General features: G+C 52.5%; 2 protein-coding genes across 6 annotated transcripts; one reads left to right on the plus strand and one right to left on the minus strand.

Moving 5' to 3' along the window:
• Positions 1-1,274: 1,274 nt before the first annotated feature.
• On the plus strand, positions 1,275-12,625 carry Mks1 (MKS transition zone complex subunit 1). 5 transcript variants are annotated; one of them, XM_028878231.2, is made up of 18 exons: positions 1,277-1,413; positions 1,839-1,948; positions 3,191-3,261; positions 3,681-3,836; positions 4,979-5,076; positions 5,254-5,382; positions 5,634-5,738; positions 6,289-6,406; positions 7,079-7,135; positions 8,518-8,560; positions 8,787-8,852; positions 9,454-9,524; positions 9,866-9,935; positions 10,032-10,139; positions 10,750-10,883; positions 11,359-11,441; positions 11,537-11,634; positions 11,729-12,625. In XM_028878231.2, the coding sequence occupies exons 1-18, from the start codon at positions 1,334-1,336 to the stop codon at positions 11,815-11,817; spliced, it is 1,686 nt and encodes a 561-aa protein (XP_028734064.1). In that variant the 5' UTR covers positions 1,277-1,333; the 3' UTR covers positions 11,818-12,625. The 5 variants fall into 5 exon arrangements, with proteins under 5 accessions (XP_037056749.1, XP_037056751.1, XP_028734065.1 ...); XM_037200854.1 differs by lacking the exon at positions 11,729-12,625 and having other exon boundaries at positions 1,275-1,413; positions 11,283-11,441; positions 11,537-11,627; XM_037200856.1 differs by lacking the exon at positions 11,359-11,441 and having other exon boundaries at positions 1,276-1,413.
• Positions 12,626-12,800: 175 nt separating this feature from the next.
• Positions 12,801-22,535, minus strand: Epx (eosinophil peroxidase). Its single transcript, XM_028878190.2, has 13 exons — positions 22,334-22,535; positions 22,127-22,220; positions 21,780-21,955; positions 21,485-21,602; positions 21,272-21,401; positions 19,420-19,626; positions 18,222-18,540; positions 16,685-16,845; positions 16,098-16,353; positions 15,400-15,570; positions 14,352-14,589; positions 13,451-13,663; positions 12,801-13,178 (listed from the first exon to the last, which is right to left on the minus strand). Exons 1-12 carry the CDS (start codon positions 22,410-22,412, stop codon positions 13,462-13,464), a joined length of 2,151 nt encoding a protein of 716 aa, XP_028734023.1. The 5' UTR covers positions 22,413-22,535; the 3' UTR covers positions 12,801-13,178; positions 13,451-13,461.
• Positions 22,536-26,153: the final 3,618 nt, after the last annotated feature.

Genomic DNA, 26,153 nt, shown 5'->3' on the forward strand with positions numbered 1-26,153 from the left:
CCTTTCTCTTTAATGAGTCAGTCTCCATGGCTTCATCTATTGAAATCATCACTTCATTGGAAATTGTGTGTTCCTAAGGCGGTGGGCAGGAGACAGTAAAGTCAGTGGGAGGTTCGCCTGGCCTTCGCTAACTTCATCTTGAAATGGGAATTAAAGTACCTTTTGGAGGTGTTTTTATGAGGGTTAGAGTCAATACAAACAAACTGTATTAGTTCTTAATAAGTGGGTGCTGTTTGTGGTGCATTCTTAGTAACACACAATGAGCAGCTATGAGCCCGGGACTTCTGTGCCCTGTAACCAATCCGCCGTGAGATCCCTCAGTCCTGGCAATAGTTGCTTATTCCAATGAAGGAGCAGCAGCTGTCAGAGAACTAATGTTGACATTGACAAACTGCCAGGATTAAATTTATACCGTCTTTCCTTTGGTAGTCCAACGAACCATGACTTCTGAATGTCACTTAGGTGGTTTTTCAGGGGTTGGCGAGGGATCTAAACTGACTAATAATCCAGAACCAACATACCTGGGGGAAAACCAGTTCTTAAAAACACTCTTTGCTTCCTTACTGCGGGCTTCCTCGTTTTTTCTTTCTCTAGCTCAGTGCATACCAACACAACGACTAATATATCTGCCCCATAGTTTTGGGTTTTCTTCCAAGAATATGTTTTCATGTCTTCATGACATAACATTCCCTGGTTCCTTGCGAAAGCTGTGTTCTTTCAGTCACATCCACCAACGGTTTAGGCCACAATTTTATTTCTTAAAAAAAAAAAAATTATGTGTATGGGTTTTTGCCTGAATGTATGTCTGGGCACCACATGTGTCCTGGAAGAAGGGAAGGTGTCTGACCCCCTGGAACTGGAGTTACAGACAAGTGTGAGTGGCCATGTGGGTGCTGGGAACCAAACCCAGGTCATCTGGAAGAGCAGCCACTAAGCACTAAGCCATTTCTCGAGCGCCCCCCGGGCCAAAGTTTTCAAATGTTCAGTGGAAGGCAGTGTTTGGTTAGAAAGTAAGGACTCAGGTCACCTGGTTCCGGCCCCCACCACTATTTTCACACTTCCATGAAGTGGCTGGTGGCGGCTTCCTCGTCTGTGCCGTGCATCAACTCTCGCCGTGGGTGTGGGTCAGCTTTATCCACACGGGACAAGCCAGCCTGGACACCTTTATCACCCTACAGTGCTCAGAATCCCCCTGCCCGGCTAGGGACTGGCTCCCGCCGGAATGGAGCGCGGCGTGCACAGCGCCACCAGCGCCGAGAAAGCCCGCGTCTCCGTTGCCAGGGAAACGGGGCACCGCGCTTTCCGGCGCAGTCGCGGCCCCGAAGCAGCTGTCATGGCGGAAGCGGTCTGGAGCACTGACACCGGCGAGGCCGTATATCGCTCCCGGGACCCCGTGCGCAACCTGCGCCTCCGGTAGTCACACCACCCCAGCTCCGGGACCCCCTAACTCTATGCTCTCAGACAATTCCACCCTCAGCTTTCGGGAGTTCGGAAGCCCCCCACTTCCGCTTGCCATCCCAGCTACTTCCTCTGCCATCTCTGCACTTCTCGCTATCGAGCCCTTTTCCCACTGAAAGCTTCCAAGCACCCCTTCCAGACCTCACTCCTGCCCATGACCCTTCAAGTTCTCGTTACTTTCAAACCCCTCGGGCCCGTGTGTCCCCAACACTCCCTCGCACTGACTTCTGCAGGCGCCCCCGCCCCTCCCCACCTCCTCCCGCGCTCACTGCTTAGCATCTCCGCCTCTGTGGTTTTGTTTTTCCCGTCCTCCTCGCTGTGTTTATCTCCTGGTCCTGCGTCTTTGACACGTGTATTTTGGGCTTCTCTTTTCTTGACAGAGTTCATCTGCAAAGAGTCACACCAAGCAACTTCCTTCATTACCAGCCTGCTGCTCAGATGGGGAAGGACCTCATAGACTTGGCCACTTTTAGGCCTCCTCAAGTTGCTAGTGGGTGTTTTTGGTGATGATGATGCATCCCCTTGAGAACTGAGGAAAGGGTCCGTGGCAGTTGAGGTACAGAGGAGGAACAGAAGGCTCAGAGAGGTTGAGTTTGTTGCCCCGGGTCACATAGCGGGGGCACGTGGGCGCTTTTGAACCCTCGTGATCTTTCTTACATTTTCGTTTACTTCTGTGTGTGCGCATGTCCATGCCACAGTGTAAGAGGGAAGCTTAGAGGACAACCTTGGGGAGTCAGTTCAGTTATCTCCTTTCACCCCATGAGTCCTGGGGCTTGAAATCAGGTTAGCCATGGGCCCCTTCCCCCACCCCAAGTGTGACTTTTGTGTGTATGGGGTGTGCGTGGGGGGTAACTTCTAAGAGAAATGTGTTCCAAACTCCAAATGTGTATGTAAATACACTTAAAATAATTTTTAAAAAGGAGTTTTCAGGAAAATGTGATTTACCTTGCCTTGGAAGCCAAAAGATGGGGCAGGGTCCTTGCGTTGTCCAATAATCTTTCATGCTTCTGCTCTTTCTCTTTCTACTCAGAAATATTCTTAGGCAAGAAGGGTAGACTGTGGATCACAAAGAAGGCATCTTTCGAAAGACACACAGAGCCAGGACCGTATTAAATATGGTTCTTTAAAAAAATCATTTATTTGCTTCCTGTCCTCTCCTGGTGCTTCCTCTCCCGAGTTAGTGTTCATGGATGATTCTGTCGGTGGTTTCGGGATTTGAAAGAAAAACACTGGGCTCCTTATCTAGCAAATGCAGACGGGCTTGAGGAAGGCTGGCCTCCAGCTCTAACTAAATTTCAGTTCCTAATACTGGATTAGATAAAGTATTTCCTGAAAGGCAAGACTGCCTTTTATTTCAAATTAGAGTAGTGGTTAAGCTGCCTCAGGTCCTAATCATGGCTGTTAGTATTAACCCAAGTATGTCCACCACCTCCGTTCTTTGTCTAGACTGGGTACTTAGTGAATCACCGAACTCCAGTGGGGTTTGTGGTCAGTGTGAATAGGGACTTTGAAGTCAAGCCTGGTGGTGTGCACACGTCACGTCAGTGGTTTTTCTGGCTGAGGCAGGAGGATCTGGAATATGGGGCTAGACTGAGTTGCAGAGTGAGGCACCATCTCAAACAACAACAATGGATTTTTAAAACCAAAATGAAGTCAGAATAGGAACGTTGGTTATATAATCAAGCCCAGCGGGAGACGTGTTGCCGGTCTGACTCGTTCTGTTTGTTTGGAGGTGGACACCGCCCTGATGAGGAAGAGGAGGAAGAGGCTGTGATTGGGTGGCAGGAGAAACTCTTCAGCCAGGTGAGCCAGTATTACCTGTCCTCGGTCTCCCTCCACCCGTCGGACTCCCGCCTGGCTGGTGACTCATGCCGGCGAACTGATTTCCACGAGAGGTTGTGGAGGTTTATACTTTCCCTTGTTGTGTTTATTTGGATATTGTGATATAACGGCCGCCGCCGCTGCTCAGTCTAGTGTCTGGATAAGGCGTTCCCTGTCTCTGGGCTCTGCGGCATCTCTAGCAGCAGAGTTGAATGAGAACATCAGCTTGGTTCCTTTTAACTCCAACATTCTTAGATTCCCCTGCCCTTCATTATTTAAACAAGGGATGGTTGGTTATCAAACCGTGTCAACCAGCTCCGAAGCAGTGATTTGGTCTGGTAGCTATGGGAACCAAAGTCTGAGGTCGTCCCAACTGATCTCTTTCTTTGTGGTGACCTCAGTTTGAAGTAGATCTGTACCAAAATGAGTCTGCGTGTCAGAGTCCATTGGATCATCAGTACCGCCAAGAGATCCTGAAGCTGGAGAATTCGGGCGGCAGGAAAAACCGGAGGATCTTCACCTACACTGACTCTGATAGATACACCGACTTGGAAGAGGTATTGTCCTTTCTGAGGCATCATCGCTTCCTTCTTTGTCTCCCCTAGCTTTCTAGCCTCACTGGTACTGTGTGGTAAGTGGGAAGCCCAGGAAAGGGAGAGAGGTGTTCTAGAAACTGCTGTGAGCTGCTGGCAGCCAGGCTGGAGTGGGCGGAGTCTGCGGGTGGTGTGGCTGGTACACTCCTGGAGGGTCATGGGACAGGGGTCAAGGGGTCAGAGGGAGTGTGGAGAGTAAGTCAGAATCTAGAACAATCTATTTAAAATTCTGTCAAAGCCCAGTTGCCGTGATGGCGCATGCCTTTGATCCCAGCACTTGCGAGGCAGAGACAGGTGGATCTCAGTGAGTTCAAGGCCAGCCTGGTCTACAGAGTGAATTCTAGGACAGCCAGAACTACACAAAGAAACCCTGTCTGAAAACTCAAATAATTAAATAAATAAAATTCCGCCAAAACTCAGAGTTTACAGGTGAGAAGAGGAATTTGCTTAGGCCGTGGGGAATGCCTGTGCTTTTGCGTGCACTGGTGTGCCCTTGTGGACTTGTTTCACATTCTCTTCCATCATGATATATGTCTTCTTAGGAACATCGAAAAATTCCCTGAAAGTAGAACTGTATTTTCTGATTCTTGTGTTTATGATCCTTTAGAGCTCTGCCGGGAGCAGGCGTTAGTGTGAGTCTTTTGAAAGATTTGGACTGCTTTCTTCAGGAGAGCCGTGAGCCAGCAGCATATAAATTCTAGACCGTTTTGGAAAAGCAAATAAAAAATACAGTTGGTGCTAGCTTGCCCAAATGAGAACTCTCTCAAAAACCATAGTATCCTGTTTGGCATTGTTGACTGCCTAGTTAGCATCGACATTTACCAGGCACACTCACCCAACTTCTTGTTGGCATATGTTCAGAGAATGCAGGCTGATGTCGTGATTAGCATAAACAACTCATTTCTGGAATCCTATGAAAACCACATACAGTAGGAGTCTTCCTCGGATCGTGCCATCCCCACCCCCCTCCCCCAGGGTAACTGTGAGGTTCCATCTGTTGGGTTTGCACCCTGGAGCAAGGGTCAGCAGGAAGGCTTCCTCTCAGGTGTTTTTAACCCATGTAGCCCTGACCACTTAACATTCACAAGACTGCTCTCTTCCCCCAGTACTGTCAGAAAATAACCTCTGCGGCCAGCGAGACGCCATCATTTCTGGTTGAACGGATGGCCAACGTCAGGCGGCGGCGCCAGGACAGGCGAGGGATGTGAGTGCAAGCGGGGGCCAGGGGGTCTCTGTGGTGTCTCACACTAATGCTCCTCTAATTTCTCCTGACTAATCCTTCCCATCCAGTGACAGACCCAGTGGGGGCGGGGATCCCTTATCTCCTTCAGGCTCTTTGTGGGGTGCCAGGGAAGTGACCCTTTCCTGTGATCCCTCCCAGGGAGGGTAGCAAACTCAAGTCTCGCATCATCACCTGGGAGCCCTCAGAAGACTTCATCAGGAACAACCATGCCATTAACACACCTCTTCAGACCATGTACATTATGGCAGACCTGGGGCCCTATGGAAAGTGAGTGGTGACACTTCACCCTGCCAGCTCTGGCCCGCCCCCTTTCCTCCTGTTACCCATCAGCAGCGTCCTGTTAGAGCCATCTGGGACCTTTGGGATGGAGGGTCTCTTTGCCTTTTGTTGTTCTCAGAAGAAAGTGTGTCACCATGAAGGTTCTTACTGTGTCCTCTGTCCTGCCCCTGAAGTGGCTGACGACCTTTCTCCCCTTCCCTGGTGACCCTGAACCTTGATGATGGTTCCCTGATCCCCAGGCTTGGCTATAAGACGTATGAGCATGTCCTCTGCATTCTGAAGGTGGACAGCAATGGCGTGATCACGGTGAAGCCCGACTTCACTGGCATCAAAGGACCCTACAGGTGGGAAGGAGGAAACAGTGTGCCACGACTTCCCTGCTCGCCCTCCGGCCTCTAATTGAGCGGATTCCAGAATCTTCTCCTAAACTTTTAGTTCCCAGGCACTGGTTCGTGCTCTGTTCTGGGTTATAGGCCTTTAGGAAACTTCCAGGAAATGTGCAGCAAAAGGAATCCCTTTAGCTGTGCAGTTAAGTGAGAAGGATTCATGCCTTGCAGAGTCTAGGGCCTGGCTAAAACAGGGGAGGTGAGCTCAGCCAGGCCAGGTCCAGTTTCCTCGTCTGTCACTCACCCAGCCTGTCCCTTTTCAAGGTGAGAACGGAGTGCTGTATGGTTTCCCTCGTCTGTGAGGTAGAATGGGTCCAGAATCTATGGATCTAGTCTGCCGCCTTTTCTGCTTCTCCACTATTTCCCTCTTGATCATCCTTACGGCCGTGGTCTTCATCATATTCCTCAAGGGAGCTGTATCCCGGCAGTGTTGACTCCCGGGGCTGGGGCTGGAAGGCCACGCCTCTCACCTACAGAAATGATCCTTCTTGTGGCTTTGACCTTACAGAATCGAGACTGAAGGGGAGAAGCAGGAACATACTTCCGCTTGGAAATACACAGTCGACAACGTGTCCTCCCTCGCACAGCCAGAGGAGGAGGAGCGGGAACAGCGTGTGTTCAAGGACGTAAGCACTAGTTTACGTGGAACCGTGGCTGGGTGGCTGCTGAGGAAGAGGGCAACCCAGCACCACCCAGAACACACAGCTGACAGAACAGAAGGCTTTGGCCCTGCCAGTACCACGCCAGGGCGTAATGCAGTGGCCACGCACCGAGTGCTGACTGTGTTCTGTGCCAGGCATACCACATGCATTTCACTCAGCTCTCACAACCCTGGGAGGTGAGCATTATGGCCACTTTATAAACCAGGATCCTGGAGGTAAGGACCCGAGTAATAGAGCTTGAAACCTTGAGAGCCAGGTTCATTCCCAGACTGGCCAACTTCAGAGCCGCTGTGTATCACTTTATTTTAGTTATTTCTTAGCAGGGATGTGTGTGTGTGTGTGTGTGTGTGTGTGTGTGTGTGTGTGTGTGTGTGTGTGTGTGTTGAGACTGTCTCACTCTAGCTCAGACTAACCAGGAAGTCCCTCCCTATGTAGCCCAGGCTGGCCTTGGGTTGGCAACAACCCTCTTGCCTCGGCCTCAACAATGTCAGGGTGGCAGGCACAAACTACCACACTGGCCTGTACATCGCTTTAAATGTCAGTATCTGGGAGGCTTGCTGATTTTCTCCCGTCCAGAATTAAACCCTGGTCTGGTGTGGGCTGCATTTTGACGACTTGTTCGCTTTGTTTCCTCAGCTTTATGGCCGTCACAAGGAGTATCTCAGCAGCCTCGTGGGCACAGACTTTGAGATGGTGGGTAGCTCAGCTTCCTGCAGCGCTGGGAGCTTTTAAGCAGTGTTTGACTGTGAGGCACCATAGTACCTCTCTTAAAAGGCTTCGAGATGCACTCTGCAGTGTGGAAAGGAAGTCTGAGGAGCGTTTCATGACCCTGCATAGTGATGTGGACCCTTGCATGCATAGAACGGGGTCTGAAGGGGAACACACACGCTGTGTGGGCCTCTCTCCTGGAGCAGGCTGGGTGGGTGGTGGTAAGTGGGTATTGGGCAGTGAGGAGAATAGATCAAGCATTTGACTTGTTCTCCATGACAAGGTGGTTTTTGGTTTTTATCAGTGTTAATGCATTCACATATTAATTTACAATTCGTTTTTTAAAAAACAATATAAAGATAAAAAAGCGTCTTCCTCATCCTTTGTGTGGACATTGTTCCAGAACAACTCAGATGGGGGAAGAGATGCCATTTCTGCTGATCAAGTGTTTTGGATCTTAGAAAATGAAACCAAAACAGTTGAAGTCAGTCACTCTGGAGTCCTGTCTGGGTTTTCCCCTCTCACCAGGGATTCCATTTCTAGACCTGCAAACAAGGCTAGAGCTACTCACTGGCTTCACTCTCTCTGTCTCTAGAAAGTAACTCATATTTTTTTATATTACATAGGCAACAAATGTGAAAAAAGTTAAGACAGATAACACAAACAATTAAAAAAGAAAACTTGGGGGCTGGAGAGATGGCTCAGAGCTTAAGAGCACTGGCTGCTCTTCCAGAGGTCCTGAGTTCAATTCCCAGCAACCACATGGTTAGCCATCTGTAATGAGATCTGGTGCCCTCTTCTGGTGTGCAGGGATACGTGGAAACAGAACACTGTATACATAATAAAGAAATATAAGAAAGAAAGGAAGGGGCCAGGTGGTGGTGGCTCACGCCTTTAATCCCAGTGCTCAGAAGGCAGAGGCAGGCGGATCTCTGTGAGTTCGAGGCTAGCCTGGTCTACAGTGCGAGTTCCAGGAAAGGCGCAAAGCTACACAGAGAAACCCTGTCTTGAAAAGCCAAAAAAAGAAAAAAGAAAGAAAAATAGAAAGGAAAGAAGAGAGGGAGGAAAGGAGGGAGGAAGAGATGGATGGATGGATGGAGAGAGGGAGGGAGGGAGGGAGGGAGGGAACCTGGTGGCCTGAAGAGTCCTCCTGTCACTCTGCCTGCCATCTAAGTGATGTCCTGTTACTCTGTGAATCTTGGAACTAGAAACAGGCTCTGTGGAGAAGTGTCAGGGCAGAAGCATGCGCAGTAGTGTGGCCAAGGTTGGGTAGCCAGTGTGAGGTCTTCTGCAGATGTGGGGACAGGGCTGGAGGGGCAGCTTGAGTCCCTCTGGTCCTGACACCTTCCCATTCCCCTCTGCCGTAGACCGCCCCGGGTGCCCTCCGGCTCTTCGTAAATGGAGAGGTAGGTAAGTGTCTTGTCTTGGAGCCAGGCAAGAGTCTGATGGAACTGTGAGTACCTGCTCACCTCTGCTTAGTCTGGGCTGAACGTGGGAAACTGGTGATGAGTCTTTTCTAGAAACTGAGAATTCTGGAAGACTTTATTTGCAGAGCATGTGGGCCCTTCACGACTAGACAGAGGGAGAAGGATAGAGAGAGAACAAGCTAAACTTATCATCTGTGTTCTCTCTTCAGTTTCAGCCCAAGGCTATGAGTATGACAACCTGTACATCCACTTCTTTGTGGAGCTGCCAGAGACGAGTAAGTGGATGTTCTAGCATTTTCTTCATTTATATCTGTTCTCACAGTTAGTTCTAGGGCATTCTGTCCACTCCCACTGAAACTGCTCAAGGTCATAGGTCACCTCCACACTGTCAGTTCTCAAGTGGCTCTGTTCTTTCACCACACTGACCTTCCTCTGACACGGCTCACTTTCATCATGAAGCATCTGCTTGGCTTCTGGAGTGTTGCCCCTCCTTCTCACTCAGAGCTCGTCAGGCTCTCTGGTGGATTCCTCCTCATCTGATCATCCTAAACTGTGAGCGCGTCCCAGGCTACTCTCTACCTCCGGTCTTCCTAGGCAGTTCCATCCATCCATAGCTCAAATGGCATCTGTGTCTGTTGGCCTGCCCATTGGCACACTAGAGTGTTCGCTCCAGGAGAGACAATCCTGGTCACTCACATCCTCCAACGTATCAGCATAGAGCAGACTCAGTCAGCGGGAAACGAACAACACACTGTGTGAGCGAGCGAGCGAGTGAGTGAGTGAGTGAATGAATGAATGTCTAAAAGAACTTTGTCCTCTCTCAGTGACTTCCTGGCCTCTCTAGTGAGCTTATTGTGTCTGGTCTTTGGCTTTCAGACTGGTCAAGCCCATCCTTCCCGCAGTTCTCAGGAGTAACCCAGACCTGTGCCACCAAATCCGTGGGAATGGTATGGAGGATGAGAGGGCGTATCTGGAGGGGGGTGGCGGCTCCAGGTGGCGTTGAAGCTTCCTCAGGCCAACCCGCTGTGTAGTCTGGAGGAGCAGAGTTGGGGGTGTTTCTGAGTGGGCTCTGCGGGGCTGCCTAGGCCAGGGTCACTCTTGATCTCCTAAGAGGCTGACAGCAGCTTGATTTTACCTGTCCCTCTGCCTGTCGGCTTCCTGCCAGGCTGACAGGTTTTCTTTCCCCTGTGTGAAGGTGACCTTGTCATTGGACACACAGAGAACCAATTCCGAGTGAGAGCTTGTCCGCTCTGTGATGCCGAGCTGAAAGGACACTCTTCTTTTCCAGGACAAGGTGGCCTATTTCTCCTACCCGTTCACATTCGAAGCCTTCTTTCTCCACGAGGACGAATCGGCTGGTGAGTCTCTGCGGTCCTCGGCCTCACTTCTCCTCTCCCAGGGCCTCTCTTAACAGAGGTCCCCGTGACCTGAGTGCCACCTTGCCTCCTTTCCAGATGCCCGCCCGGAGTGGCCCGTGCTCTACTGTAAGGTCCTGTCACTGGACTTCTGGCAGAGGTACCGTGTGGAAGGCTATGGGGCTGTGGTACTGCCTGCCACCCCAGGTAACCTCTTGTCCCTGCCCTTCCCAATGCCCTCGGCCCTCGCAACAAGACAAGCACTTCCAGAAGACTCCTGTGTTCCCGATAAGAGTAGAGATGATTAGGCCTCGGGGGCTCTGACTTGAAAGATTGCTTGTAGCTTTGGGGATTTTCTTCCCGCCCCTGAGAGATACTGTGAAGCTGGGACCGATGTCCTGAAGTCTAGCAGCCTGACAGGTTGTCCTGGGTCCCAATCCTCCAGTTAGACCACAGCCTTAATAGAGGGGCTGCAGGCAGTGGCCTCTCAGCCTGTGTTCCTCTTGGAGAAGAAGTACAGGCCTGTTGGTGTGCTCCAGGCAGCGTACTAATCTCAAGTCTCCCAGCCCCACTGTGAGGTATATGTTGTCCTTGCTTCTGCGTTTTACTAGGTCAAAAGAGAAGGAGGCTCTGGGAGGTTGGCAAGCTTGTCTTAAGAACACAGTGATCCCTAGAATAGCTGAGATTAGTTCTGTCTTCCAGGCAGGCACCGTCACCCACCGTGATAACCTTCACATAGGTCAGGTCCTCACCAACCCAGGTCATTGCTGGGAAGTCAGCCATGGAACCTGGCCGGTTACCCCTCTTGCTTGCACAGGCTCACACACCCTGACCATCTCCACGTGGAGGCCCATGGAGCTGGGCCTTGTGGCAGAGCTAAGGAGGTTCTTCATTGGCGGCTCCCTGGAGCTGGAGGACCCCTCCTACGTGAGGATCCCGGGAACCTTCAAGGTGACTTATCTCTGGAGAGACTTCAGGCTGAGTGTTTCTGTTCCTGTGGGGTCCGGACTGAGGCCCCTCCCCTGATTGTTCATTGTGCCCATGTTATGTAGCCCCTTCCTTCCTGTGGCTTACGCTGCAGGCCCTGCCCATATTTACAGGTTCAAATATCTACACCAGGAGGGCCTTGGGGAGCAGTGTATTTAGAGATTCCCTGACCCCCAGTAGATAACTGGCCTCTTCCGTCACTGGAGGCCTTGGTAATCAGATGCAAGGTGGGCTTGCAAGAAGCCTCTAAACCTGCTCAGTCTCAAACGAGGGTAGACTGTTCCCAGAGTTACAAGAGGGGAGTTACCCTTGTGCTGGGGTCTGACAGAACGAAGTTTCCTCCATAACGCTACACGTCCCAAGACTAGGAATACAAACGGCGGCACAGCCTCCGGTCTGCAGTGTGCACAGACTGATCCTGTCTCGGCTGTGTGCCCAGGGGGAGCGTCTGAGCCGCTTTGGATTCCGCACTGAGACCACGGGTTCTGTCACCTTCCGTTTGCACTGCCTGCAGCAGTCCAGGTGAGGGACCCTGCCCTCCCCCCCCTCCCCCCCTCCAGCTCCCCGTCCTGGAGGGTTGGAGTGCAGCCTTGACTGCGTGTTGGGCCTCCCTGCAGGGCTTTCATGGAATCGAGCTCCCTCCGGAAACAGATGCGGAGCGTGTTGGACCGCCTGGAAGGGTTCAGCCAGCAGAGTTCCACGCACAATGTGCTAGGTGGGCCCCTCACTCCCCCAGCTGGACCCCCAAGGCCACTGTCTTCTCCACACCGTAGTAGCTGACTAGATGGCAACGTTTCCCTCCCTTACAGAAGCCTTCCGCCGAGCCCGGCGCCGCATGCAGGAGGCCCGGGAGAGCCTCCCCCAGGACCTCGTGAGCCCCTCAGGAACACTGGCCTAGCTCTCTGCAGCCCTGGCCTATGGAACAAGAGACGAGGTGAAGGATGTCTTCATCCAGTGCTCTCTCACGTCGTATTGCTTTTTAGAGACCACATTGGTCTACCAAACTGGATATTCTAGAAATTTCCAGCTGGCTCCTCTGCATAGCCTTCACAGGACTTTCTTCCCCGTGGAAGTAAAGCCAGACACTCCGGGGCCCCATGTGACCCCCTCTTCATGTTTCGGCTACCAAACGTGAGCATCGTAACGAGGCCGACTGTGTAGTCTGAGACTTGTTTGGGGAGCCCAGCATTAGCCAGTCCTCCACAGTGTCTATTCTGCTTTACCACGTAGTCTCAGTGGCAGAGGGCTGGAGCTGTAGGAAACTCCTTTCACAGCCCTGAAAAGTGGAGTTTGGCGGCCAGGAGCGGTGGCCCACGCCTTTAATCCCAGCCCTTGGGAGGCAGACCCGGTGGATCTCTGAGTTCAAGGCCAGCCTGGTCTACACAGTGAGTTCCAGGACAGTCAGAGTGTCATAGTGAGACCTGTCTCAAAAAAACAAACACCAACAAGATGGAGTTTGGCATCATCCAAGGAGGAAGATGCGTGAGAGAGCTCAGTCTCTCCCTTCTTCCAAGGCAAGTGGAGCCAAGAGGCCTCAGCTTCCTGACTGCATCTCCGTCTCCCTCTCTCAGGCAGCTCCATCCTACATTGTAGGGCTGGCCGAGTGTAGGACACGGCCTGGGGTGGTTCTCTGCCCTTCCTGCTAGCTGGGTAGGGGCTTTTATTGTGTGTCTGTTTGTCATATAAAAAGTATTTATATCGACTGATCTGTGGGCTGTCGCTCTTTCTACTCTCTGCCTTTCTCCTCTCCACAGAAGAGAGCATGTGGTGAGTCCCAGGCTGCATCTCAGTAGGCCCCCATCTCCGATGGTATGTGGGGCAAAGCTTTAACCAAGGCCACACTCTCCCCAGCCCAACACAGAGACAGCAGGCCCTGCCCTCAACATTCTTTTATTGCTACAAGTAGGGAGTGCGGCCCTTGGTGCAGGCCCAGGGGAAGGCTGTGGCATGGCGAAGAGCCGGGACCATGTGGTCTTCCAGCCATGCTGTGGGACGGGGCAGGAGAAATGCTGGAAATGCTCCCACAGTCCTGCTAGAGCCTCGAAGCCTCATGGCTTGACTCATAGGCTCTTATACCTGGTGCTGATTCATAACCTACTATCTACGAGGTTGCCGCTGCCTCCTTGGCACTCTCAACCAATGAAGCCAGCTCTGAGCTATAGCCTGCAAAAGCTCCAGCAGGAAGTGGTTTGGGAGGAGAAAGCAGCATCATGGTCTCCCCCTTACCCTCTCTCCAAGATGTCAGGGCTTGGCATAATCCTGTGGGAATAACAGAAATAAGTGAGTGGAGGTTTGTTGGATATCCAGACAAAGCTATTTTAGGACATCAGTAGCAAAACTGAGGACAGTTAAATACTTCTAGTTGTCCCTGTCCCCCCTACAAAGTCCTAGACCCTAGAACTGACTATCCGCCTAGAAGCTAGCATTCTTGGAAAGCATCAGGAAAGAGTACGATGTTCCTAGTGACAAGTTCTATTGCCTCTGCTTAGCGGAGAGATGCGAGGGCCTGACCATTCCAGATCTCCCCTTACCTGCTGAAGCCTCATTTGCCGCGCCAGGCTGACAGGTTCAACTTGGGAATACGTCGACAGCTCACGAAACCCCTTGGGTAGATGTTAGCCGCGAAGATGTTCTTCGAAACAGTGGTGATCCCAGTATTGTCACATATAATCCGAGATAAAGAAACCTGGCGCAGGGCTTTGCGCTGTCTTTTGGTGAAAACCCCCCACTTCTGCCACCAGAACCTGTAGGTCAAGAGACGCGTGAGAAAGCTGGGGAGTCGCTGTGCAGTGAGTGCCTTTCACGTGCCCGGCACGTTCTGATTCATCCTTTCACACAGTGCTGCCAGTTTCCGCCCAGTGAACTGCCCAGAAGTAAGGCGATAGTAATCTAGGTAGCCAGGGAAGGATTCGAACCCAAGCATACACCACATCCAAATAAGGAGTCGGGTCCAGATTTAGTTCTTTGCCCATGCCTTCTGGGATCTACTAACCCAGAGCAGTGAGCTGGCTAGTCTCGGTTCTGGCCTTAGGAGGCTCCAGCTCAGGCTGGGTCAGCCTTGCCTCCTTTTTTCCTCAGACCTTCTTTCCATGGGGAAGCCCCCTGGTCTCAGGTCCTATGACCTTGGGAGAAATGAAGCTTTTTTTAATTTTTAATTTAATGATTTACTATTATTTTATGTGCATTGGTGTTCTGCCTGCATGTCTGTGTAAGGGTGTCAGACCCTCTGAAACTGGAACTACAGACAATTGTGAGCTGCCCTGTGGGTGCTGGGAATTGAACCAGGGTCCCCTGGAAGAGCAGCCAGTGCTCTTAACCCCTGAGCCATCTCTCCAGCCCCGAGAAATGAAGCTTTCAAAGGTGCTTTCTCCCTTGTTCAGTCACACAGTGCTGTGTCTTTCTCCTCTCCCTCGGGTGCTGGGGGTCACTTACCTGTCTCCATCTCTGGCCCTTCTGAACTGGTTCTCAAAAAGACAAGCCAGGAGAGGCCCTACTCGGGCCCCGGGCAGAAGAGGCTCTGCAATGGCCCCCATCCAGATATCAATGTTGTTGGGTGTCCCGTACAGACTCAGGAACTTCCTTGCCAAAGCCTGATTCTTTAGCACCCGGCTGAGCTGGGCCAAGTTTTGGGGCTGGGAAAGCCCGCAGAAGCGCCGCCAGGCGTTGTACCCTGCAGGAGAGCCGGGAAGCAGCTCCGTTAGTTTCCTGTTAGCTTCTGCTGCTCCCCACAAATCCTCCAGAGTATATTCTGGGGTCACTACCGAATGGACCAGAAGAGCTCTGCAGGTCAGCACCAGATCACCGCCCTCTCTAGCTGCGGGCGCCCCCTGCCGGAAGACACTCAAACTGCCACACTGTAACTTTCTATTCCCCACAAACAGCTGTTCCCTCCAGGTCATTTCACACATTTTACCCTGACACTGGCTTTTGCAGTCTCCTCTAGTCCCTTCCCCAGTCACAACACATCTGGAACTGTACTGCCTGCTTTGAACTCCACTGGAGGTCATTGGAACTAGGAAATGACATCAACGGAAGAGTCTGCCCTCTTCGCTCCTGTGGTGGTTCCTGGGTCCTCACCAGACAGCCGCAGGAGGTCTTAATCTTATTCTGTCTGACCCCCCATCTCTCAGGCTCCTTGGCTTTCACTCCTCAGGGCCCTGCAATTTCTTTGGCCCTAGAATTTTATAACCTCCGAGTGACCAGCGCGGTGGGGAAGGGCCAGGTCACCCACGCCCTTTAAGTCTGTTGCTTTTCTCTGCTCGGAAAGTTCTTCCCCCCTCCCTTCACCTCCTAGTCCACTGACCTAATCCTGAGCTAAACCTAAAGCTGGAGCCCCTAGAGCAGATGGGGATGACCCAGGTTAGCAAGCAAGGGGCTGTGGGGGGCATCAACATGGGCCTTGCCTGCTCCGCACTACCGCTCATCTCGTTCCCGTCAGAAGGGAGGAGCCCCAAACAGCCCTGTCTGAGGTGCCCCTCACCTGGAAGGCCATGGTCCCGGCTGCGCTGCATGTTCAGAGCCGCCAGGTCCAGCCCGATCCTTCTCACTTGCCGAAACAGCTTGTCCCGGAGTTCATCTACCACCATGGAATCTTGCCGGTTTAACTTAGCTGGGGTGGCCATGAGGCCTCGGAGGATAGGGTCGATGCCACCTGGTCGCGGGGAATGAGGGAGGTGCTGATTTGACCAACCTCTCAGAAGCTCCCGCGGTCATCCCATGATGCCAAGCTTGCAAGGGGAGTCCTTACAGGTCCATGACATACCACTCTGAAGTCAATCTGCCCCCCCCTTAGAAATGTCCCCCTTATCAGGCCTGGTGATATGGATGATATAGATATGATGGTAATCTTAGCTATTCAGGAGGCTAAGGCAGGAGAGTCACAAGTTCAAGGCCAGCCTCGGCTACTTTTAATAAAGCCCTTATATAAAAAAACTAAAAGGGGCAGGGATATAGTTTAATGGTAGAGCACTTTCCTAGCATGCACAAGGCCCTGGGTTTAATTCTCAGTGAGTGAGAGAGGAGGGGGGGGTCCTCCCTTAGGACGTGAGAGACCCATTGATGACTGCCTGCTTTCTGCTGTCCTGGGGAGGCATTGCAGAGGCCCAGCCAGCATTCAGCAGCCTGAGAGGAAGGGGTGTTTGGACCCTCACCCCCTTTGCCTTTGGGAAACCCAATCACCTTCATATACGATACGCCAGCTAGCAAAGAACGCAGAGCTAAGTGGAACATGGGCGTTGTGTTGTGAGGCCCGATATTGGCTGTCCAGGCGGAACATGAAGGGCTGGAGCATGGTGTGGCCAAAGCGGAAGGCCAGGGTGAAAACATTGGCTACACGTGGGTCCACGTTGGAGCAATACCCTCTGTAGGGACCCAGGGTCCTTCTGATGCGGGCCTTGCCCAGAACCAGAGGTAGAAAGTCTCGGTAGGTGATGATCTGGAAGGCATGATGTGCAAAGAGTGTTGTCTGGGCAACCCACCGCCCCGCCTTTCCTCTGCACTGACTCCCGCTTGTCAAAGGGCCTCTCGGGTACAGCAGTGACCATTGCCATTGTGTGGAGTAAGGCAGCGCTAATCTCCCATCAGAGGGTGAGATATTGGAACCCAAAGAGAACACCACAGGCGGGGTTACCGTTAATGGCAGAACCAGGGTCAGAGATGCGCCCCAAGCAACCAGACCCAGCAGCCTTGAGGTACAGCCTCCAAGCCATGTTCAGGAAGGTTGGGAGCCACCCCCTGAGATTCGAGCTGGCCTCTGGGCTCCCTACCTGGACCATGGCACCCACGATCTTCCGGGCCTCGTTGTACAGCTTATCTCCACTCCAGTGGGGGTTCAGGCGCCTCAGCTCAGTGGCCAGTCGGTTGTGTTCTCTCACAAAGAGGGTGTGCAAGGAAGCCAGTTTGGGGGTTTCACTTGACCGGGTGTCACCTTGAAAATGCCAAGTTCAGGGTCATCAGAGAGGCTTCCGGGAAGGGCAAACAGACCTGGGACCCAGAGACCAGGCGAGGTGAACTCCATGCAGCTGAGTTTCCATTTCAGCTGTACCATGGGGCTCCTTACTGACCAACACCGTCCTCCCCACGACAGAGAGCACTGTGGGCTCCTGGGTCCCTAAGCGGCTGGACCAGGTTAGGACTAAGAGAGATACACAGGGCAGGTGCTGGTCTCCTTGCCTGGTGATTCTCTTCTACAAGAAGACCAGATCCACAGCCCTGACCACGCATGGTGGGAGACGACCCTGGGAACCTTGACCTTGGGACTACATGCCACCCGTCTGCATCTGCTTCTCCACTAAGGGCTCTACCTGTCTCCACATTTGAATTTTATGTCATGCTGCCCTTCCCAGGAAACGGGAGCAGGCACATTGGACAGGGCTCATTTTTGTACCCAGACCTTCCCCATAGGCAGGGCAGGACGAGTTCAGCCACCCCCCTGGCTTCTCACCCAGCCCTCCCACAGAAGATCTGAGCTCCTGGAGACCTCTGATGAAGGTACACGCTGCTCCCCCAGAATACATAGTTGTACAATCCTTTAGGAATGAGTTTTAGTTAAACAGTGGGGCAGAGCATACAGAGGTCTGGGAGCTACACTTTGTCCCAATACAGGCTCTGCCCTCAAAACGCCACTCTCTTGGACACAGGCATCTTTCCTGGGTCTCAGCCTCCCATCTTTAAGTTGAGGATAATATTTCCTGCCTTTTGCTGCTGTGAGGTTCAAGGATGGCCCAACTGGACATCTTAAATACCCAGAAGTGATTACTGGCATCACCATAAATCACTCAGGAAGGCAGGGGTAAGGACTATGAACAGAATGCAAACTATACATCAGGAGGAAGGTACCACATAAATGCATAACTATGTAGCAAGAAGGGAGGCACGGGATAAGAAAACCACCTAAAGAATTAAAAAGTGAGGTACAGGTAACAGTTACTTTCAGGTAAGTAAAGAGATGGTCGTCCCTTTCTCTTGCAGGGGGAAGGAATCAGCCTCTTCCTTCTCTTAGGTCCCAGTAGCGTGACTAAAAGCAATGGGCAGACACTGAATCAAAATAAAAGGGCACTTCCTATAGCTGGCTGGCATGCCTGCCGTTCAGGTGGTGAGCTGCTCATCACCAGAGACACCAAAGACCACACCCAGGGGATAGGCAAAGGGACCCATTCCCAGTTAGCTGCTTTCCCAATGACTGCACAGATCTGGTGTGCCCCCTTACTGAGGATCCCCTGAACTCCCAGGCAGAGTTTCCTCACCACACCCCATCATGCCTCTCCATCCTTAGGAAGACTCTAACTCCCCCCGCAGACTGACCTGCCAGGAAGCAGGGGATGCGCACAGAGCGGTTGGTGAGGAGACAAGGGTCCTCATGTAGGTTGTCGAAGGGCATTAGGGCTCGGCCATTGTCCTGGAAACGCTGGTTGGTGGCCAGCAGTCCCCAGTAGTTGGTCCGATTGCGGAGCCTCAGGGCAAGGGAGACCTCGCTGCCGTACACCATGCTGGCATCCACGAAGGATGTAAGGGCGTTGATCTGGTTGCGGACTTTGTTCTTGTTTTGGGGGCATGACGGTGCGGAGCGGAAGAAAGGGATGCAGTCACGCTGGTTCTTGATGCGGGGGTCATTGGGTGGGATCTAGAGTGAAGAGCACTCCGTGACTCTGGGACTTCCCTGTCTCAGGCTCACTAATCTGGGGTACCCCCCCCCATTCATTTTTGACATTGTGCAAAACTTCTCTAGTTCAGGAAGTCCTCCAGGACTCACCCAGACTCAACCCTGGGCTTTTGTGCCTGCTAGGCAAATGCTCTGCCCCTGAGATGAAACCCCACCCTGGATGAAGCTTTTGAAATGGTGAAGAGCTTCATCTACCTGGAGGAGAGAGTGAGCCTCTGAGAGACAAGTGGTACACATGCAGTTAAGCAATGCTCCAGGGAGGCAGCATTTGCTGAGCTTGCTATGCGAGCCAAATGCTAACGTTGTGCTATGAAGATCTAGAAGGCTCCACTGAGGGTGTGCCCCTGTACCAAGGCTGGAGGAAAGGGGTTTGCTGACACACAGCCCCCTCTGAGTGCCTCCCTACCTACTGCAAGCAAGCAAACTTGTAGGTGTGTGTGTGTGTGTGTGTGTGTGTGTGTGTGTGTGTGTGTGTGTGTATCAGAGAGAGAGTCCCCCTTCCCAGAGGAGATTCTGCTCCCTGAATTCTCTGTTTTCTTACCTAGTGCCCTACACTATTCTTGCCTCCCAGCCTGGAGGAGGACACTGCTCATAGCCCAACCCCAGGATTTGCAAGAACCGTAGGGCCCAGAGGCCTCCTCTGCTGGAGTCAGACTCATGGGTCAAGGCCTGTCTCTGATATGTCTCCTCCATGAAACTCCAATAGAGCCCAGCCATCCCCAACCCCTCCAATACACACAACCAGGGGCATCTGTGTTTCTTGGTGTCTGGATGGGGCTTATTTCTCCCAGATTCCCCCATATCCATCTTTCTGGGACCTAGAAGGTTGACTGAGGGTACCTTGATGGGGAAGCAGGGAGGCAGCTGGGCACAGGTCTTCTCACAGTCCACACCCACAGTGAAGGCCACTCTGGCTGGGGACTCTGGAGAGAAGTCCAAATCATGGTCGATGAACTGGCCCCACTGCATGAACATGAGGGACCGGCCCCGATCTGAGGTCAGCTTGCTGCTGGGGAAGCGCACGATCTGATTGGAGACGGCTCGGACCTGGTGGAGAAGTAGGGTCAGCCTGAGTCCGGGCTCATGATCTGGGCCAGGTGCTGGGTCTAACCCAGGACTCAGGGAGTGCCAGTCTCCTGCCAGAGCTGACAGTTTTCCATCCACCCCTTCCTCTCCTGGTCTTAGAGATGCAGCCCCCTCTGGTGGTGGTTTTCATTCCCAGAAGGACAGTCTAGCACTTGGCCTGAGGCTTCTGGTGGCGCATGCCTATAATCCCAAGATTTGTGAGGCTGAGGCAGGAGGATTGTTAGTTCAGTGAGTCACACGGCAATCTGAGCTACACAGAAAGAACCTATCTCAACAGATGAGAGGGAGCTGGTTCAGACCGCAGGCCAGCCTCACCTTGCCCTCCCAGAAAGGTGAGGTCAGTGTGTAGACAGATAGGTTAGAGAACTGATGGTCTTCAGATACAAGACTAAGGTGACAGATAATAAATAGAGAGCTCAATAGACAGATGAATCAACTGAAGACAATTTAATATATTAATATTAAGACAGGTAGGAAACTGTTATATTAATATAACAATAGAAAGTTGACAAATGGCCGGGCGTTGGTGGCGCACGCCTTTAATCCCAGCACTCGGGAGGCAGAGCCAGGCGGATCTCTGTGAGTTCGAGGCCAGCCTGGGCTACCAAGTGAGCTCCAGGAAAGGCGCAAAGCTACACAGAGAAACCCTGTCTCGAAAAAAAAGAGAAAAAAAAAAAAAAAAAAAAAAAGAAAGTTGACAAATGTAAAATTGCAGATCACAGATTCACAGATGCATAGAACTTTATATTTAGGAAGATACTTTGACCTAAACATGGAGTCTCACACCTATAACCCCAGCCCTAGGAAGCGGAGGTACGGGGATTGCCGTGAGTTTGAGACCGGCCTGGGTTACATCCTAAATTCAGACCGGAACAGACTATAGTGTAAGACCTTGTCTCAAAAAGTAAAACAAAGGCACTGGGAGATGACTTAATGGGTAAGAATGCTTGCTATGACCTGACTTCAAATTCCAGAACCTACGTAGAAGCCAAGCTTGGCTACATTGAGGGCCAAGGCAGGCCAATCCCAGTAGCTCACTGGCTAATCATCTTACATGTAACAGCAAGCTTCAGGCTTCATAGGAGACCTTGCCCCCCCAATAAATAAATATACATATATATATATATATATGTAATGGTGGGATCAATAAAGAAAGACATCTAATGTCTTTCTCTGACCTCCCCATGCCTGTGCACACCTGTACACACAGAGACATACACATCACACACACACACACACACACACACACACACACACACACGCACGCAGAAAGGGAGAGAGAGATGCTTTGACACCTGTTCAACCATGGGAACAACAAAACAACTCCATTCCATAACAGGTAAGCACAGGTACCATAGATCGTGGTCTATACAGCTGTTTATGCCAAGGACTTCATTTCCATCCACACAAGCTTAGATTTTTCTATTTTCAGGTGAAGAAACTGAGACTCAGGTAGTAAGGGGTATTCGCTCCCCAAAGTCACTCAGCAGGTCAATGGGACAGCCCAGGCCCGAGCTCCACACGCCTGATGACTCAGGGCCGCATTTCCCCCTCTGCATTGTCAAGAGAAGCATTTTCCAGACACCCCCCCCCCACTCCAACTCACAAGAGGGAGGAAGAAGCCATTGCGCCTCTTGCTGGGCGTCCAGCCGAAGGGGAGCGACCTGTGATCTTCATACTCAGCGGGCAGCCAGCGGGCCAGGGCTTGGTTGGAGGCTCCCAGCCAGGGCCTCTTCCTGTGGTAGTGAAGGGGTAGGTGTCAGCAGGGTGCAGGGCCTGAGAGGGAGTGGGGAGCAAAGGCAGGCCCCCCGATACCCACTTGTTGTTACATCTCCCTGTGATGGTGCGGTACTTATTGCTGCACTTCTCGACTGGGTCCTGGAGAGCGCAGCCACTGGTCTGGGACAGCAGGCGTAACTGTGGTTCTGTGAGCACATCTGCGGAGGAGGGGGGCAGGGGGCAGAGTCCTAGTTCTTTCCTGGGCTGGTCAGGTCCATCCCTTTGTCATTTCTAGCATCGCCTCGGCTTTCCACCCCACCTCCCACATCTGGCTTTCTTCTTCTTCTGCTCCCAGGCTAGGGCAGGCCTTGGGGGCTCCATGGGAAACACAGTACCAGTGACATTGAAGGGTCTGGATCCCTGCGCCTGAAGCTTCTCTTCTAGCAGCCCTAAGGCCACGTGCATATAATCAGCAGCCTGAACAACTCTTTTGGTGGCTGCTACTGGCTGCTTGAAGTAGGCCAGGAGGTCCATGGGGCTGGCCGAGCCGCTGCGGAGGCGCTGCTTGATGCTGTCTCGGGGAGGAGGGGGAGGAGGAAGAGGAGGCTGGAGGAAGGCTCAGGCTACCAGCAGAGTCTCAGCCCAGCAGGGGTTCAGGTTGGGGAAGATGACTTCGCCAAGAGCCTGTCCTCCCTCACTGAGCCTCCCAGGCTGGGATAGCCCCAGTCAGTCCCAAGCCCACCTCTTCTGTGTCCAGTTATAGGCAGCATCCACCAGCAACTTGGCCTCTGCTATGCAGTCTCGAAGGACTGAATCCTCCACTTGACTGGGGGAAGCTGGTCAAAGGCATGGATGGGGACTCAGTGTTCAAGGGAGCCACAGACTCCCCAGATCTAAATGCTTTCCCCTCCACACCCATCTTCTGCCTTGGTGTCCAAGGCGCTCTTACCTGGGGCGGTGCCCTCAGAGGGTTGGGTAAGGATGAATGTGGCTAGGGCCCCTACCAGGGCCAGCAGCGGCTGCTGCATCACGCAAGCAGAATCCCTGCTTCAGCTGAGCGGGCAAAGGATACCACAGACTCCCCAGCGAGTCTCCCCCTCCTTTCTCCCCCAGAGGACCAGAGATGTTTTTTTTTCCAGCTCACTCTTCTCTGGAAGGAGCGAGGAGACTTTATATACCATCCTGGGGGTAGAGGGGGCAGGCCTTCAGAAGCCCCGCCCCTGAGGCGGAGCTCCGGAACCTCGCTCTGGTTATCAGCTGTGTGATTGACACTCTCCATCTGCTTTATTCCTCACCAGCATGGGGACACCGTCCGTCCCTCTTAGTTCCCCTCACCACCCACCCCCTTGTTCCACACCCACCTCTACTCTTGGGTCCATGGATGCCCTTTTCCCACAATCCAAGCAGCGCTGGGGTTGTCGATGGCGCCCAGTGAATAATGGATGGCCAAGGTCCCAACAAGAACACAGGGCTCGGCCCCATCACTAATGGCAGCCTGGGGAAGTCACTCCTCATTTCCACACCCCTAAAATAGGAGTTGGGTGGATGTTTGGAAAGGCTCCTTTCTTCCCTCATCAGGGCAGACATGGGATCTGGACTTCCTGTCATATCCCCCATACTCAGCACAAGGCTTCATCCAGTAGGCGTTTGTTAAATACTTGTAGAGTGAATGAATGGTCAATGATTCAGTTCTCTCCCCCTCCCCTTACCTCTCTAGTGCTACCAGCTCTCTCCAAGCTGCCAGAGAAGGATCTCTGCCAGAGGTGTCCCAGGTAAAGCTCATAGCAAGTGAACCTCTGGTAGCATCCTACCCAGAGCTCAAGCAAGGCCCGCTGCGGCTCTGGGAGATCTCTGATCTTTTCTCCCTGCACAGCAGTGGTGGCTTTAGTGTGTGCTACTGTGGGCTTGACCAACACGGCTTGCTGCACTAGGCCGGACGGACCTGGGTCTCAACCCGGCTCCCCCACTGGCAGGGAGATCTTGGGTGGACTCCCATTCCCTCGTCCTCGGTCCCAAACTCAGCCCTTCGGCCCCAGCCCCTTCACACCTCCAAGCCTTTCCTCCTGACAGGCCCTTCTCTGGAGGAGCCTGGTGACCCCATCCCCATGTGCCTGGACAGCTAATGGTCATCTCTGGACGAGGCTCCAAAGCTACCACCGCTGTGCCCACAACCAGCCTACCCCGCTCTCCTCAGGAGGCCATGTCCATCCCCTCGTCATTGCAGACCCTGAACCTTCTAGACCTCACCAGACTCTTCCCAGACTCTTCAACCCCTGCCCCTCCCTCCCACAGCCATGCTCTCTCCACTACCGACCCGACTGGCCTCAGCGGTTGCTCCTGAAACTGCCACTTCGCTTTGGCAACCCCCCTTTCACAAGCTCCAGTTAACGGGGCCTCCCCTATCTTATCTCCCGCCTTCAACAGAGGCCTCGACCTGTGTGCCCAGGCATAAAATGTTACAGGGGAGGATGAAGGTCTACCAGGTGCCCTGTTGACACGGACCTCAGTTTCCAAACTTGCGAGCCAGAGCAGTGATCCCGAGAGACTTTGAACTATAATGTGCACAGCTTTCCTCCCCTTCCCCTCAAGATGCCCCGGGCTGGAACTGAGTGCGCCAGGTTGCCACACGGGTCTGCTTTACCCCACAGGGCCGCTAGGTCTTTAGCAGCAGGCAGTTGGACGAGAGTGGCCATAGCCATGGGCGGCAGTGGTGGGCTTGGGGACGAGCGAGGGACGGAGCCCTGAGCTCTATGAGCTCTAAACCCAGCCCTAGATGCTACATTGGTGCTATTTGGCTATCTTAAGGATTTGAGCTTATTGACTGCTCAGTTTAATGATGAGGTAATAGAGAAGCAGGGACCCCCTCCCCCAAAGGGACCTTACAAGTTTGACCACGGGAGACAAGTTCTGGAGGCCTTGCTAAAGCTGGTCCTTGGGTCTGGATTGTCAGGTAAAAGTTCACACAGGAGACTGAAGGCGAAGCGTGGCCTGTCACGTGGCTTCCCTAACCCCTGGAGCTAAGTGTTCCCTTCAACTTACATTCAGCCACCCTCCCTCGGGACCCTGTCCCTAGGCCCCAGCCTTGCTAACCTTCTATTTATAATCCCACCCTCTGACTGCTTTCAACCCCACCCCACCTCACCCCACCTTTTTTTACCCAGCTCCCTCCAGGAGGCCATATCTGATTCCTTCCAAGTCAAGCTGGGGCGGAAATCCCTCATTCAGCACCAAGAAGCCCACAGAGAGCAGCTCAAAGAAGCGCCCCAAAACTACTGGCATAACCCCACTGTCCTGTAGGCAAGGTGCCGCCCAAAGGTGGCCTTCTCCTGAAGTGGGGGTTCCATAGCTGCCTGGGGGAGCTGTCAGGGAACACACATGACATGCTACCACAGTGTCCAGCACAGCAGTGCATTGAAGAAGCCTCTGAAAGGACCAAGCAGATGCCATAACAGGCTGCTCAGTCTTCTCTCAGAGATCAGGCCTCAATTTCAGTTTCCTGAGACTTAAGCAAGCAGATTCTGGGAGGGCCATGAACAAAAGACTTAGTCCTTGCAGTAGCTCCCTTTCTGCACGTACTCTGACTGCTCAAGGTTCAGCCAGTTGTTTACTGTCTGGGACCCCTCACCAACCTAGAGCTATGTGCATGGGTCAATGTGAACATGTGAGGCCAGCCAGCCTCCATGGCAGCTCAAGGACAGAGCCTGGGCCACTGAGTCAGCCCCCACAGTCAGTATGTGCTAGGCCAGCCAGCCTCCATGGCAGCTCAAGGACAAAGCCTGGGACTTGTCCAGGCCTGCCCAAAAATGATAACTATAACCCCCAACCAGTAAATTCAAAGGTTGCATATCCTCACCCAATCATATGATGCTAAGGCTTGTACCACCCTTTAAAAACTCCTCACCCTGAGAGCTCAGGGCCATCCTCCTCCACCTGCTGTGTTGAGTGTTGAACACAGACCAAGCCTGGGTTTGCTTGTTATCAATAAACCCCTGTGTGTTTTGCATTGAACATCCGCTCTGTGGTGGTCTTGTTCGGGGAGGTCTCTCGACGCGGCCACAACACCTTGTTGCCTTTATTAAATTCTCACCCACTGCCCCTCAGGCAGCCATTGACTTCAGTCTGGTGGGAGGTTGAAGAACGCAAAAGCTCCTCAGATCCTTCAGGGCTGGATCTCTAAAAGGGAGGCCTCCAAAGTGGGGGTGTCGGCCCCTTGTTCTCTGGACTAGGGGCACTCAAGCCTACCGGGTGGGACAGTGATGAAGGGAGCCCTCAATGAGATTCTCCAGCCTAGGTACCCACTGTGGCCTTCACTAAGACACAGGTCTGACGGACAGACAGGGTCCTCATGTGCTCGTGGTGATCTGCTCTGACCTTGACTTTTGTCTGCAGTCAAAATAATCAGAAGGGACCAAAAGAGGACAGGACCAGAAGGGGAGTGTAGGCAAGGGTCATGGGTCCCCATACCTTCCCCCATGGGCCTTTTCTCATGGGACCTCACTGGGTTTTTGTTATTTTCCTTGTGGCCAAGTTTTGTCCAATGGCAACTAAGTATATCAGACATTAAGACCTCCTTCAGTATCCTCCTCTATCCATTAAAATAATTCGAGTGATGCTCATTAAATAAAATGAATAATAATGGCCAAAAATGTGTGGAAGTTTTCTTTCATTGATCTTTGTGTATATAATCATGCCAGTAAAACATATACGTGTATACACATACACACATACATATATACACGTACACACCTATATATACACACACATACACA

This window comes from Peromyscus leucopus, chromosome 8b (assembly GCF_004664715.2).
Source record: "Peromyscus leucopus breed LL Stock chromosome 8b, UCI_PerLeu_2.1, whole genome shotgun sequence".
Classification (NCBI taxonomy): domain Eukaryota; kingdom Metazoa; phylum Chordata; class Mammalia; order Rodentia; family Cricetidae; genus Peromyscus; species Peromyscus leucopus.

Bases quoted from the DNA above. Each gene is read 5' to 3' on its own strand.
- Mks1 (XM_037200856.1), top strand. From the start codon at position 1,334: ATGGCGGAAGCGGTCTGGAGCACTGACACCGGCGAGGCCGTATATCGC. The intron at 1,949-3,190 runs GTGGGTGTTTTT...GTTTGTTTGGAG, and splicing joins TAGGCCTCCTCAAGTTGCTA to GTGGACACCGCCCTGATGAG. The intron at 3,262-3,680 runs GTGAGCCAGTAT...TGGTGACCTCAG, and splicing joins AGGAGAAACTCTTCAGCCAG to TTTGAAGTAGATCTGTACCA.
- Epx (XM_028878190.2), bottom strand. From the start codon at position 22,412: ATGCAGCAGCCGCTGCTGGCCCTGGTAGGGGCCCTAGCCACATTCATC. The intron at 21,956-22,126 runs GTGGGCTTGGGA...TCCCCGAGACAG, and splicing joins TATAACTGGACACAGAAGAG to CATCAAGCAGCGCCTCCGCA. The intron at 21,603-21,779 runs GTACTGTGTTTC...CCTCCTCCGCAG, and splicing joins CAGACCCTTCAATGTCACTG to ATGTGCTCACAGAACCACAG.